This window comes from Pangasianodon hypophthalmus, chromosome 14, assembly GCF_027358585.1.
Source record: "Pangasianodon hypophthalmus isolate fPanHyp1 chromosome 14, fPanHyp1.pri, whole genome shotgun sequence".
Taxonomy (NCBI): Eukaryota; Metazoa; Chordata; class Actinopteri; order Siluriformes; family Pangasiidae; genus Pangasianodon; species Pangasianodon hypophthalmus.
Genome location: NC_069723.1, coordinates 23,952,419 through 23,968,116, shown reverse-complemented (window position 1 = coordinate 23,968,116; position 15,698 = coordinate 23,952,419). Strand labels below are relative to the sequence as shown.

The following is a 15,698-nucleotide window of genomic DNA, read 5'->3' as shown; positions in this document are numbered from 1 at the left end:
TTATAGTAAATACCTGACCTCCCATCTTGTTTTCTCTTCTTTTCCTCACCAACGTCCTGTCTACACTTAGCTTCTTTTCCAATCTCTGAAACTCTCCCCACTTAAGTCCACCCCAGTATTCTTTTCTTCCAAAAGCTTCCTGCATTCTTCTAGTTTTATTACACTTAAGGTACCATTGTCATGAGGAGATCCGAGGAGACAGATGCACATGCAGAACTTCTTTATTTAGGGAACCATAACCCAAGGAAACACACACAGGGACAGATAACACCATAACACCAGGGTAACCAGAAACTGATCTAAACTAAGAAAACAAGACTATAAAATACTTAAACTATCAAAACACACTATGCAATAGTACAAACTATAACAAATGCAATAAAAACAAACACAAACATAATCTGACTTGAAGCAATGCTCCAGCAACTAAAAGAGAAAGAAAGAAGAAAAAAAAGAAAAGAAAGAAAAAAAAAACCCAAAGAACTTAAACAGAGCAACAAAGTCAAGAAAATATTAATACAGGAAATCAGGGAGACAACAGAAGAAGAAGTCCTGCGAGACAGCCAGGGTGCCTCTAGCGGCCCAAGGCGGAAGTGCCCCTGGATACCATGACAACCTTTTATTGGAAATTTCCCATTAATTAGTTTATACCATAGTTTCATTTGATTAATTTAATTTTTGCATTTCTTAAACAGATCATTGTTTCTTACTACTTGAGGACCCTATAATGATTTCGAGTATTATTATTTTTCTTTTCTTTATTTTATAGAGTGTATAAATTTCAGAAGACAGCCAGGTCAAAATAATAAACAATATTTCCTCTAATTATACAAATGAGATAACTGACCTGTTCAAAGAACAAAGAAACGAAAATACAAATTCTTCCCTCACTTCCTGTCTAAATTTGAAACAGGAGAACACGTTAAATACAACAGCACGACTTCCTTCTGACCACTCGTAATTATGCACTTTTTTTTTTACTTGAAAACGTCTAATTTAGACAGTTGTCCACTCACACCTCTGTGCACTCTTTCTCTCTCTTTACAACTTAGTATGTCTACTAAGAGAGTAGCAATTAATCAGATTGAATCCCATTCATTAAAAAATAGTGCAGATAAAACAAACAGATGACAAAAACCACTCTAACATAAGTCAAGTCAAATTTTATTTATAAAGCACATTTAAAGACAACAGTAATTGACCAAAGTGCTGTACATAACATCACATTAAATAACATCAGAAGACAAAGAATAAAACTACTTTTTAAGAGAAGATTTAAAAATAGCTAAAGACAGAACAGACCTCACTTATTTATATCTATTTATTATCAAGTACACTGCTGTTACCCTCATACAAAATCTATTCTATATGCACTGACTGCATTGACCGTAAACACTTGATAGGAGAGAAGAGAAACGGTATTTCGATTCCTCTGTATGTATGCACATATGGTGGCACTGACAAATAAAGAACGTTGAACCTTGAACATGAAAGGGGAGACTGTTCCAAAGTTTGGGACCAACCACAGAAAAGGCTCGATCACCCTAAATAATGACTTCAGTTTTACTTTCATTTAACTGCAGAAAATTGTTAGCCATCTAACATTTTATGTCCTAAAGACATTTAAAGACGGACCCAAATGGGCTGCTGCTATTTGACCTAAGTGCCAAATAAACTTGGGTATCATCAGCATAGCAGGGTTAGGAAATATTATAGTTCCAAAAAATAGTACCCAGGGGAAGCATATAAAGGGAAAACAAGAAGGGACCCAAGAAGGAACCTTGAGGAACACCACAAAATAAGGGGGCCAGTGAAGAAGAAAAATTTCCTATATTTACTGAGAAAGTCCTAAATTTCAGGTAAGAAGCAAACCACTGCAACTCTGGATGCCAACCACAGACTCTAGGCAAGTTAAAAGAATACTATGGTCAGTAGTATCAAAAGCAGCTCTAAGATCCACATTCAGTGCCATGTAAGGATCTAAAGCCTGATTAGAACTTGTCTAGGATATTTTAAAAAATTAATATGAGAGTGTAGCTGTGAATAAACAACCTTCTCCAGGACCTTTGAGATAACCGACAATTCGGAAATAGGCCTATAGTTACTGTGTAAAGCTGGATCAAGATGAGTTTTTTTTAAGCAAAGGCTGCACAATTGGAATGGCAGTTACAAAAACATCTTTCAAAAGACGTGCAGGGAGAACATCCATCACACAACATGAACACTTCATCTGAGAGATTAAGTCAGAGAGCTTGGCTGAGGAGACTGGTTGAAAGTTGGTTAAATAGCTGAGCAGAGGTGATCCCTGAAGGTGGTCAAATTTTCAAGGCATAATAAAAGAATGAATCTCTTCAGTTTTATGAATGAAAAAAATTCATCACAAGACTGAGGAGCATTCTCAGCACCAACAGCAAAAGGATTTAACACAGAGTCAATAGTATTAAACAATACTTTAGGCCTATTTGCATTCTGAGCCATTAATTTATTGAGATACTTTGATTTTGCCTCTTTCTCAGACCTCTGATAACTTGTTAAGCATGTCGTAAAAATGTCATGACACCTGCAGTTTGTCATTCTTCCACATTCTTGTCTAAGAGCTTGGGTGCAATCTTTAAACCAGGGCTGAAGAGTATCTTTCCCCTTAACTTTTCTGGACTTGAGAAGAGCGATAGAGTCTAAAGTAAGGGAGCACGTATTATTAAAAACATCAACCAGCTCTACAGTATCATTATTAAAAACATCTGTAAAGTGAGCCAGGTAATAATCTGAAACCTGGCTAGCAGTAGAGGCATGGATGACATGAGAGATGTTCGGAGACTGAGACACAGGATGAGGAGGGCAGAAACAAATAGATTCAAACATAACTGAATAATGATCAGAAATACCAGAATCCAAAACTTCAAGATTATTTACAGAAAAACCAGAAGACATTACAAGATATGATTAGGACCTGAGACAAAATGCACAAGATTCACAGGTTTAGATGGACAACGGAGATGAAGGTTAAAATCCCCAAGAACCAGCAATCTATCATAGCGAGACAATAAATCAGAGGGGAGTTGAGAAAATTGATGAACGAAGTCCTTGTGAAATTTGGGGGCCTGTACACCAGAGCACAAACAACAGAACCCAAAATATCAATCTTTAATAATTGAACCTCAAAGCTAAAGAACGTGTCTATGTTCGTAGGTATAGGCACATTAGGTTTTATTGCCTAATGTGAGGAGGTTTAGGACAAACTTGGCCACACTCAGGTCCCCTTGCTAGTGGCAGAGAAGTCCCTCACCTATCTTCTTGCCTTCCTGAGAGTGGTCGAAGACACGCTGGAAAAGCTGAAGGACTCATCATAGGACGTCGCGTGCTCACTCCCTTGGGACCATACAGCCGTGGCCCATGTGAGCACTTTGCCAGTCAACAGCATGACCAGTTGCGTGATCTTATATTTCTCTGGGCATGTGATGACTGAGGAAGCAGATAGGCAGGTTGCCTCCAGAGGAGTTAGTGAAGCTGTCGCGGTGGCATGGAGCTGTGCTAGCTGTGCTCTAAGCATGGCTATCTGCTGCTGTTGCTCTCTGACGAAGTGGCCCTGAGCCACTAGCACCTGACGCCACTCCAGATTACCTGCTGCATCCATGTTGAGGCTAAGTATTCTGTCAGGCAGCAGATATGTGTGCAAATGCAGGTACACAACAGCTTTATTTAGAAAGCTTTCAATCAGATCCAAAACATAAAGCAAAGACTAAGTCAAGAAACAGGCAATGGTCAAGCGAGGTGAAAACAGCATGAACAGCACAAAGCAAAAATCAGAAAACCAGAACTAGAATCAAAACCAGAGAGACTATTACACAATGAACTGCTCGGCAAAAACTGGTATGAAACACCGAGTGTATACTTCGAGTTGAGTCCTTATGTACTGTGGTGTGTAATGAGTTTCAGGTGAAGATGATCAGTAGTCAGGTGAGAGGGAACGTACGTGATGGGAGTTGGAGTCCTTGGAGGCCATGTCTGTAGGCAGCGTGGTGTTATGGATGATATAGTTGGACGCCGATTCCAGGGTTGACATGACACACTAGTGTTTGGATTTTGAAGATGTATAATTCAATAAAATGCATTTAATCAATTTTCCACAACAATAAGTGGGAAGAGAAATTGTTTAAAAATTTAAAAACTTTAAAACTTAGAACAGTATTTTTTTTTTAGATTTTAATACTTAAGTGTTTTCCTTTGATAAATCCTGTTTGATCTAGGTGTATAAGATATGAGTGTTTCAAGTCTTATAGTTCATGCTTGTTCTTTAATTTTCTCAAATACTCTTCAATAAAAATTGAAAAACCTTACTGGGAAACGAACTAAAATTTGCAGTAACCCCCAAAAAAGCCGTAAACAGAAGTGTTAAAGTATCTGATCTTATGTTTAGTTTAAGTACCAAAAGTACAGAAATGCTGTAAGTTCTTTCCAACTATCTGTGAACACAAGTCCAGTCTGCCAACTTCTTTGTTCCAAACTTTAATGTGTTCTGCTAATAAAAATATTAACAATAAAGACAAACACAGTATGAATTTAACATTCATGTGAATTTAAACGCCATTTTAAAAATTCATTATTCTTTTTGTATGTATCAGGATTGATGCTGTTTTTTTATACTGTATATAAACACGTGTCCTATTACAGACATTTAGGTATTTAAAGAACAGAAACGATGTGGGATGTGGTCCATACACACACCATCCATTCAGCATGAGCTGCTCATAACCACACTTACGTTAGCTAACAGGAGGCTAGCTTCTACTTAATTTCGGGAAAATAAATAAATAAATAAACAAACCACACTGAGTGATGTGTGTGTTTTCTGCTGATGGTGACAGACTGAATTTGGAGACTAAACTGATCATTTATTTTACCACAATTCATCAGTGTAATGCAGTCTTCAGTGGTGGCTAACGCTAGACAGCTAGCTGACACATGCTAACCTGACAGGATAACTATGTTGTTGGGAGATTAGCTAAAGATTAACTGTTAAAATAAAAATAAGGAGGATACTCTTTTTTATATCAGGAGCAGGATGGAGACCAAAACAGAAAACCAACACAAAGAGCAGATGACACTGCTGACCTGTTAGCCAAAACTAGCAAAGCTACTGACTGGGTTCTTTTCATTTCACAAAATTTCTTTCACAATTTGAATTTAGTCTCGATAATTTGATGGTTTAACATTGTTTCTTTTCTTTCTTAAAGGTAGATAGAGGAGGAACAAGGTTATTATCCATGTCCTGAGAGTCTCAATGCTTCCAGAAGACTGATCTGGCCATCAAGCCAAATACATTTTAAAACCTTTGTGATGTGAGTGTGTCTTTTCTTAATTGAGTCAGTGTTTTATTGAGTCAGTGTAACAGTGATGTGCTGTCAATGTGGTTTTACTGTAAAATATTCCAGCAATTATATAAATGCACATTCAAACATGCAACAGAGAAATTTGGAACAAGTCAGGCAAGTAATCTGACCATTCTTTAAAGCCCTACCTACTCTAACACATAACACACAAGAACAGGAAATTAACTAAAGAGATAACGAAACTCAGAACACTCAGAGTGCTGTTCTCTCTCTCTCTCTCTCTCTCTCTCGATCAGTGTGAGTGAGTGCAGGAAAATGGATCAGTTCAGCTGTTCAGTGTGTCTGGATCTCCTGAAGGATCCAGTGACTCTCCATTGTGGACATTGTTTCTGTAAGGTGTGTATTAATGGCCGCTGGGATCAGGAGGATGTGAAGGGAGTCTACAGCTGCCCCCAGTGTAGAGAGACTTTCACTCCAAGGCCTGTTCTACGCCGAAAAAACATGCTGGCTGAAGTGTTGGAGAAACTCAAGAAGAAGAAGAAACCCCAAGCTGCTCCTCCTGCTCACTGTTACACTGGACCAGGAGACGTGAAGTGCGATTTCTGCACTGGAATAAACCGCAAAGCTCTCAAGACCTGTCTGGTGTGTCTGGCCTCCTACTGTGAAGATCATCTTCAACCTCACTATCAGTCTCCGGCCTTTAAGAAGCACAAGTTGGTTGAAGCCTGTGCAGAGCTCCAAGAGAAGATCTGCTCTGAGCACGACAAACTGATGGAGATCTACTGTCGTACTGACCAAAGCTTCATCTGTTATCTGTGTACGATGGATCAACACAGAGACCATGATACTGTTGTAGCTAAAGCAGAAAGAACTGAAAAACAGGTGAGAACTGGATCTTATTATTCTTTTCCAACTCAATATATACAAATTTCTTTTTGTATACAGTCTAATTCTATATACGTTCTAATGACATTTCTATTCAGTTGATTTGATCTGTTATAAGACGCAATCACTGTGAAGTGAATTGTTTTATTAAAAGTGTTGCTGGTAAGGAAGTATTAAACCAGTCAGACCAGACAGTGTACTTTAAACAGCCAACACCCAGCAACCTTCTTACAGCATTTTACAGCTAAAGTCTTCACAAGACCATGTTAAAGCTCTGTAAGTGTTATTACTGTGTTGATGTTTATATTATTTTCAGTTAACATTAATATTTCTGCTAGCTGATTTTTTAAAATTTATTTAAATGTTTCCCATTTTTGCTATGTTTATTATTATTTTTTTTACTATAATTCTGCAGAGCATGAGCTCCAGAAATAGTGAAATGTATTTTATTTGGTCTCAGAATGAGCTAAAGGAGGAGCAGATGAAATCCCAGCAGAAGATCCAGGAGAAGCAGAAGAAGGTGCAGGAGCTGAAACAGACTGTGGACACTATTAAGGTGAGGAGTGAAAACACACACACACACAAAGAGAAAGACTTTAAACAGACCTCCATCATGTGTGTGTGTGTGTGTGTGTGTGTGTGTGTGTGCTAGCAGAAGCGTTCACAGGCAGCAGTAGATGACAGTGAGAGGATCTTTACTGAGCTGATCAGCTCCATGGAGAAAAAGCGCTCGGAGTTGAAGAAGCTGATCAGAGCTCAGGAGAAAGCTGAACTGAGTCGAGCTGAACGACTCCTGAAGCAACTAGAGCAGGAGATTGCTGATCATAAGAAGAGAGTCACTGAGCTGGAGCAGCTTTCACACACACACGATCACATCCACTTCCTCCAGGTAACACTCACTGTCTGATCTACAGAGGCCGCTGTTCCTCACAAAGTTTCCTCCTAAAAGCTCATTACAGCAACAATAAATGTTCCTGTCTGAGATCACAAGTGTGTCTTTGTGTCTGATTCAGTCTGAGATTCATTTGTACCTCTCCTACACTTTTCTCCTTCTCTATTATGTGTTTCCTCTCTGTAGAGTTTCCCGTCTCTCTGTGTTCCTCCTGGATGTGAGGACTCACCCAGCATCACTGTCAATCAACATCTCTCATTTGATGGAGTGAGGAAATCTCTCTCAGATCTGAAAAAACAAGTCGAGAAAATCTGTGAGAAGGAATTCAACAAAATCCATCCACAAGGTAAACAAGCAAACATTTGTGCTGCATCACATTAAAGAGAGCCATAAAATTCATATAACAGTAATAAGAAGTAAGCAGTGACAAGACTGCGTAAAACCACAAAGTATTAGCATTAGCCTTGAAAACTACATCAAGACAAATTTACCAGATACATAAAGTCAACAGAACCTAATCACAAATCCACAAACTAATATTATATTTTAGAGAGAACCGTAGTTACCTCCATGAATTCAAATATGAAGAGTCGCCCCACTGAGATGGTGACATTGTTGAGGTGTCTGTCTGAAACCAGATAGGAATCAAATTTTTTATATTCCTACTTTTAACTGTTTCCACATCATGTTTTCCATCTCCATTTTATCTCTGTGTTCCCACAGCTGGAGCAGTTCCGATGATTTTACCCTCAGAACCAAAAAGCAGAGAAGATTTTCTGCAGTGTAGGTGTAAAACACACACACACACACACTATATTTCATATAGAGCAGCATTACACAGGAACACAGACAGGTGTCTCTCTCTCTCACACACACACACACATTCATTATAAATCCTGTGATTAACATCTAACCTGTGCACCTTTTACTTTTTAGTTTTCTGTTATCTGACTCTGGATCCAAACACAGCACATCATGAACTCATTCTCTCTGAGGAGAACAGAGCGGTGACATGCAGTAAGACAAAACAACAATACTCTGATCATCCAGAGAGATTTGATTACTGGTGTCAGGTGTTGTGTAAGGAGAGTGTGTGTGGACGCTGTTACTGGGAGGTGGAGTGGAGCGGTGATGTGTCCATATCAGTCTCATATAAAGTGATCAGCAGGAAAGGAGGGGGTGACGAGTGTTTGTTTGGCTACAACAGTCAGTCCTGGAGTCTGGTGTGTTTTTTGTCCTCTGTCTCTTTCTGTCACAGTGACATTGAGACTGAGCTTCAAGGTCCAGCATCCTCCAGAATAGGAGTGTATGTGGATCACAGTGCAGGAACTCTGTCCTTCTACAGCGTCTCTGACACGATGAGGCTCCTCCACAGAGTCCACACCACATTCACTCAGCCTCTATACACTGGGTTCTGGATAGGTTCTTATGACTCAACAGTGAGATTACGTAATCCAATATGAAATGTTAGTAATAGCTTCAGTGGTAATATTTTGTGCAGAAACAGTAATGAATGTAACAGTAATGCATTGTTGTTGTTATTATTATTATTATTATTATTATTATTATTTAAAAATTTAAATTCAGTAGGATTTCAGTGCTGTATGAGCTGACTGCTTTTGACCAGACTTATAAAATATTAAGTAACTTAATTTTTTTTAACTCTGATGAATGTATGTTTACATGATGTATTTATGTTAATAAATCTCATTAATGCACAAAATTTCCAATATGAAGCTTGTAAAAATGTCTTATAGAATTCTGGGCTTTTTTAAGAAATAATAAAACTTACTCGAACTGCTGGATTTTTCTGCTGCTGATGTGTGTTCATGGGGATATTCACGAATATCCGCTGGTGCCTGTATTAATACATTTCTGGGGCCAAACACATAGCATGGATTTAACGGTTAGTTCCCGCCTCACCCATCCACTTTATATTGGGAACAAACTGGCTTGGGTTTAAGAAAATGCTAGAAATTATGATGGTGGATGTGGCTCCTGCCGCAGTGTAGCAAGAAGTGGGGTGTGTGTAGCTCTGGCCAGGGAGGCGTTGCTGTGGGCCGTCAGCGTTTGTGCTGTTATGATGACTCAGAAACCACCTGCCCCTGTGGGTTTACCCCTTGGAACTGACGTGTGATGAGTCTCTTCGCCATGCCTTTGACCAAGTGAGAGTAATCGATGGTCATATAATCCAGCCAGAGCTTGCACTCACCTACCCCTACTTTTTAGTTATTATAGATAGGTAAGATCGAGGAACTAAGGAAGAATTGACCCAATTGTTGGTACTGCAGAGCCATTGGACACGTGAGAATATTGCTTTGTGTTTGTCCTGGTGGATTATGTGGCGCAATATTCTGAAGCAGCGTCTCTTCACAACATCTCAGCATGCATTGTTGCACTTGTCTGTGTAATCTCCTGAGTTGGGCTCCCAAAAGAGATTCTGACTGAAAAGGGCACTAAATTTGTGTCACAGACACTATTCAGGTTTTACCAATTATTAGGGATTAAATCGATTTGCACACACAGACTAGGAGAAGGATTTAATCAGATGCTAAAAAAACATACTTTGTAAGTTTGTTCAGGAGAATGCGCAAAATTGGGATAAGTGGCTCAATCCCCTATTACTTGCAGTAAGAGAGGTCCCGCAAGCCCCCATGGGGTTCTCCCCATTTGAATTACTGTACACGAGCAAGCCTCATGGCTTCTTAGATGTCATTAGAGAAAATTGGGTGGAGGGACCTTCTAACAGCAAAAATGAAATTCAATATGTTCTGGACCTGAAAGCAAAACACCACAGCTTCAGTCAGCTAACACAGGAAACTTTGCATCAGGCCCACGAACGACATGCCGACTCTATGATGGGGTACTTAACTACGGTAATTTGCAGATGAGGTAATCATTTTACCAACCACGTCGAGCTCTAAATCACTTGGCAATCAACGTGGCAACGATCTTTTGAGGTCACACTGCCTGAGAGAAGTTAACTATTCAATTCAATTCATTTTTATTTGTATAGCGCTTTTTACAAAGGTCATTGTCTCAAAGCAGCTTTACACAAACAAAAGTAAAGTGAAGTGTGTGTGTGTGCCGTCTCTGATGAGCAAGCAGGGCGACGGTGGCAAGGAAAAACTCCCTGAGATGGTGATAGGAAGAAACCTTGAGAGGAACCAGGCTCAACAGAGAACCCATCCTCATATGGGTTTACACTGTAGTGTGCGTGTGTGTGAGCACAATGTGTGTTGGTGTAGTCCATGGAAAACAGCTGAAGCGTTTTCGTGGCAGTATGAAGCATTGCCGGTGGACAGGTCCAGAGTGAAGGGGGGGGAGGTCTGGATCACCGGCAGCTCAGGAGTGTAGCTCGGCAGGTGAACTATAAGGTCAGGTGAACAGATAGAGGCGATGCACTTCCAACATACCTCCTCAATCTCCTGAAACCATGATGATAGGTGGTTCCTGTGGCTCTAGTGACGGTGGTCCCCGAGAGGGAGGAGTTGGGACAGGAGGTAAGTCAAAAAATGTGTCCCAATTCACCCGGTTCCCTGTGGAGACTACCTCTCGCTGTCCCAGAGAGCACAGTTTGACAGGTTGCAAGGGGAATTTTCTGATGTTTTGACCTCTACCTGGTCTCCCGGACCTCATAGAACACTGCAGTGAGACTCCTCCTGGTGTGATTGTATGTAGCCACCCACACTAGTTACCTGAACACAACAAAATGTGGTTCGTAATGAACTCTATGCTATACTCGACATGGGAGTAATCGAGGAGTCTCACAGTGATTGGAGCGGTCTTGGTGCCCAAGGCTGACAGGTCGATCCATTTTTGTGTGGATTTTAATTCAATTCAGTTCAATTTTATTTGTGTAGCACTTTTAACAATGGACATTGTCACAAAGCAGCTTCACAGAAATATATAAATTCAGGATATAAATTTTAAATTTATGAATTTACCTCTAATGAGCAAGCCAAAGGTGACGGTGGCAAGTAAAAACTCCCTGAGATATGAGGAATGTTATGAGGAAGAAGGCATTACAAAAGCATGAACTAGTTTTTCTGCATCATGTAGTGACGTTAGATTTCTTAGCTTAGCAATACTTCTGAGATGACAGAAGGTTAACCTAGTAATATTAGCAATATCTACATGAGCTTCAAATGAAAGACTGGAGTCAGTAATCACACCAAGGTCATTTACTGCTGCACATGATGAAACAGAAATGCCATCCAGAGATACTATGTAATCAGAAAGCTTACTTCTAGATGTGGTCCTATTACAAGTACTTCTGTCTTGTTAGAATTAAGTAGAAGGAAGTTAGTAAGCAGTGTCTAATGTCATTTACACATTCCTGAGCTTTATTAAGCTTGTGTCTGTCATCTAGCTTTGCTGAAACATACAACTCTGTGCCATCAGCATAACATGTTTATGAATAATTTTACTCTGAGGTAGCATATACAAAGAAAAAAGCAGTGGGTCTAGAACAGAACCTTGTGGAACACCAAACTTTTCCTCAGTATGGGTAGAGAAGTCACCATTTACATCTACAACCTGATAACGATCAGTCAAATAAGACCTGAGCCAGGGCTGTTCCCTTAACACCAACAACATTTTCTCGTCTATCAAGGAGAATAGTATGATCAATGGTATCAAAAGCTGCACTAGGGTCAAGCAACACAAGCAAGTAGACACAACCCTGATCAGAGGCCAGTAGTAGGTCATTTACCACTTTAACCATCGCTGTCTCTGTGCTATGAGGAGGCCTTAATCCTGACTGATACATTTCATGAATGTTATTCCTATGTAGGTACGAGCATAACTGCTGTGCTACAACCTTTTCTAGGGATCTTGGCGATAAAGGGGAGGTTTGATATTGGCCTATAGTTGGACAACTCACAGGAAAATCAATGCGATGTTTAAATTTGATGCATACCCGAGGCCTCGAATTGACGAACTCCTCGATTGCTTATGGCGCGGCTCACATTTGTTCGACACCAGACTTAACCAAGGGGTACTAGTAGATTCCCTTGCCTCCGATATCTTGAGAAAAATGACCACTCCATTTGGGTTACACCAATTTGCCACCCTTCTGCTTGGTTTGTTTGGGGCCCCAGCAACATTTCAACATCTCATGGACAGCAAACTCGGCTTGCACAACGCATATGCCGCTGATTATTTAGATGACATAATCATTTACAGTTATGATTGGCAGCAGCATTTACAACTTCTGAGGCCTGTCCTGAGATCCTTGAGACAGGTGGGATCCACAGCAAACCCAAAGAAGTGTGCAACTGGACAGGTGGAAGTACAGTATTTGGGCTTCCACAGGGGCCATGAGCAGGGATGTCCCCAAATTGATAGGACAGCCACGATTGCAGCCTGCCCAACCAAAAAGGGGGTGGGAGTGGCTGACTTTTATCAGAGGTTTGTACATAATTTTTCGGACATCACCGGCCTGCTGAGTGACCTCGCTAAAAAGGGAGCGCCATATCCAGTCCAGTGGATGGAGCCACGCGAGCGGGCTTTCTGCCAGGTAAAAGCGGTTTTGTGTGGGGGCCCGCTGTTGCATTCTCATGACTTTTCTCTCCCTTTTGTTCTGCAGGGTGGTTGGTAAGGAAGTATTAAAGAAGTCAGACCATGCAGTGTACTTTATACAGCCAACACCCAGCAACCACTTTACAGCATTTTACAGCTATTTATAGCTTATATTTATAGATGAAGACACACTACACACTGTGTAACATCAATGTGTTACTGTAGCGGTGGGCAAAGATTCACTCTGTGATCAGGTGGACAGTCACTCAGTTTTCTTTTATTGAACCTGGGACAAACACGACCAAAGGCTGGTTAATATACAGTGGACCAATGTTGCTCGGAGGTCTTAACTGAAATAAACAGAAGTGCGGAGTTCACATGAAGGTTGGCGCAGTTAGATACCCTCGGATTTATCTTTGCAAATATCATACATTGCACTTGACCAACAGAATCTGAATTCTGATAGATGAAAGAAGTAACCTTTTGTGTGATTCAAGCTCTAAACCTGCACTGGATAACCATAATTCATTTTTTCTAACAACAGAGCAATCATCGGAGCAACTTACAGACAGCAAAAGATGTAAGGCTCTTCTGTGGACCACACAGTGGAAAAAATTGGGAAGAACTCTGGGAACTTGGGCTGGAACTCTGGGCGGCTTCTGCTTCGTTCTAAATAACCAGGCCTCAAAGAGCTCCAAGTAAACTGATGTATCTTACGAGTCTTTTCCAAAACCCTGTAGCTCTTGTTCTGGGTGTAGGAGTCCTGATCAGGAATGAGGTGGATCTGGAACCTCTTCCAGAAACACCAGGCACAAAGCAGGAGAATTCACCCCATAGGCCAATGTGGAGCACAATACACACATTTACACCTAGGGGCCAATTAACATTTTTAACATAGTACAACTATCTTTAACAGAGCCAATACACCTAACTGCATGTTTTTGGGAGGTGGGAGGAAACTCAAACAACCACAGGCAGAACATGCAAAACTCCACACAAACAATAACCCAAGTTCAGTCTCAAACCCTGGACCAGAGCTGAGTGGCTGTACTGCTACCCACTGTGTTCATAGGGGACAACTAGGTTTCAGGCATGATGTTTATCACAACCTTTAGTTATTTCATAACCCCATTTAATGGTGTGCAGGTTAAAAAAAGAACTTAATCTGCCTGAAAGTCAGTGGATTCATGGTGTATTTCAGTACAGAGAATACTGCTGAATTGTTTTCATGTTTTTGTAACAAAAACAACATTGTTATTTCAGTCAGCTGCCATTTTCACACAAAACTAAGCATATTACGTAATAGGTGCTGGAAAAAATATGAAGGTAGAAGTTACTTTGTTTTGGGTCTCTATTTTAGTTAGTTCTCGAGGCAATATTTCTGGTTTTAATTTATAGTATTAATGTTTTTTAACCCAATTTTTTTATTTATATTCTTTTACTATAATCATGTAGAATATCAGCTCCTGATGCAGAAATAATGAAATGTATTTTATTTGGTCTCAGAATGAGCTAAAGGAGGAGCAGATGAAATCCCAGCAGAGGATCCAGGAGAAGCAGAAGAAGGTGCAGGAGCTGAAACATGCTGTAGACACTATTAAGGTGAGGAGTGAACAGAGAGATTCTCCTAAACACACACACACACAGTAAATAAACAAAATAAAGTCTTTCTCTTTGTGTGTGTATGTGTGTGTGAAGGCGCTACTATTATCTTTGATAATCTTGATACAGTCCATGTTTTAACTGTAGGATGATGTAATTTTCTGTATTCTGCGTCTCTATTATTTGTCCTGTATTACTACTTGCTGAGTAGATATAAATGAATTGTGTGTATGTGTGTGTTTGTGTCCTAACAGAAGCGTTCACAGGCAGCAGTAGATCACAGTGAGAGGATCTTTACTGAGCTGATCAGCTCCATGGAGGAAAAAGCGCTCGGAGGTGAAGAAGCTGATCAGAGCTCAGGAGGAAGCTGAACTGAGTCGAGCTGAACGACTCCTGAAGCAACTGGAGCAGGAGATTGCTGATCATAAGAGGAGAGTCACTGAGCTGGAGCAGCTTTCACACACACACACGATCACATCCACTTCCTCCAGGTAACACTCACTGTCTGATCTACAGAGGCCGCTGTTCCTAACAAAGTTTCCTCCTAAAAGCTCATTACAGCAACAATAAATGTTCCTGTCTGAGATCACAAGTGTGTCTTTGGTTTGATTCAGTCTGAGATTCATTCGTTCCTCTCCTACACTTTTCTCCTTCTTTATTATGTGTTTCCTCTCTGTAGAGTTTCCCGTCTCTCTGTGTTCCTCCTGGATGTGAGGACTCACCCAGCATCACTGTCAATCAACATCTCTCATTTGATGGAGTGAGGAAATCTCTCTCAGATCTGAAAAAACAAGTTGAGGAAATCTGTGAGAAGGAATTCAACAAAATCCATCCACAAGGTAAACAAGCAAACATTTGTTCTGCATCACAGTAAATAGAGCCATAAAATTCATATAGCAGTAATAAGAAGTAAGCAGTAACAAGACTGCAGAAAACCACAAAGTGTTAGCATTAGCCTTGAAAACTACATCAAGACAAATTTACCAGATGAGCAAAGCAAATTGAACTTAACCATTTACATTTACATTTACAATAGTGCTTTGAAGTCTATCAAAAATACATTCTGATATTGGCTCGCTAAGTCACAAACTAGGAATACCATCAGTCCAAAACTCTGTTGGGGATTTTTTTTTTTTTTTTGTGAAAGTGCTAACTTAAGTACTTTATGAAGAGGTAAGTCTTTAATCAGAAATCAATAAACATCTTACATTTTTGGAAAAAAATCATATGCCTTAAAGTCTGGAAATCTGGAAAGTCGCCCCACTGAGATGCTGATGTTGTTGATGTTTCTGTCTGAAACAAGTGAAGAATCATATTTATATTTCATCAATTTATAATATTTTTCATATTCAATTTTTCATGTTCATACTTTAAACAGTTTCCACATCATTTTTCTGTCTCCATTTTGTCTCTGTGTTTCCACAGCTGCAGCAGTTCAGATGATTTTACCCTCAGAACTGAAGAGC

The 15,698-nt window shown here is 40.0% G+C and overlaps 1 protein-coding gene across 1 annotated transcript; it reads left to right on the top strand.

Moving 5' to 3' along the window:
- Nucleotides 1-5,573: 5,573 nt before the first annotated feature.
- Nucleotides 5,574-8,903, top strand: LOC117599026 (tripartite motif-containing protein 16-like). The gene is made up of 6 exons (XM_053239951.1): nucleotides 5,574-6,212; nucleotides 6,676-6,771; nucleotides 6,871-7,104; nucleotides 7,294-7,453; nucleotides 7,831-7,890; nucleotides 8,044-8,903. The coding sequence occupies exons 1-6, from the start codon at nucleotides 5,646-5,648 to the stop codon at nucleotides 8,568-8,570; spliced, it is 1,644 nt and encodes a 547-aa protein (XP_053095926.1). The 5' UTR covers nucleotides 5,574-5,645; the 3' UTR covers nucleotides 8,571-8,903.
- The last annotated feature ends 6,795 nt before the right edge of the window (nucleotides 8,904-15,698 follow it).

Bases quoted from the DNA above. Each gene is read 5' to 3' on its own strand.
- LOC117599026 (XM_053239951.1), top strand. From the start codon at position 5,646: ATGGATCAGTTCAGCTGTTCAGTGTGTCTGGATCTCCTGAAGGATCCA. The intron at 6,772-6,870 runs GTGAGGAGTGAA...GTGTGCTAGCAG, and splicing joins AGACTGTGGACACTATTAAG to AAGCGTTCACAGGCAGCAGT. The intron at 7,105-7,293 runs GTAACACTCACT...TCCTCTCTGTAG, and splicing joins ATCACATCCACTTCCTCCAG to AGTTTCCCGTCTCTCTGTGT.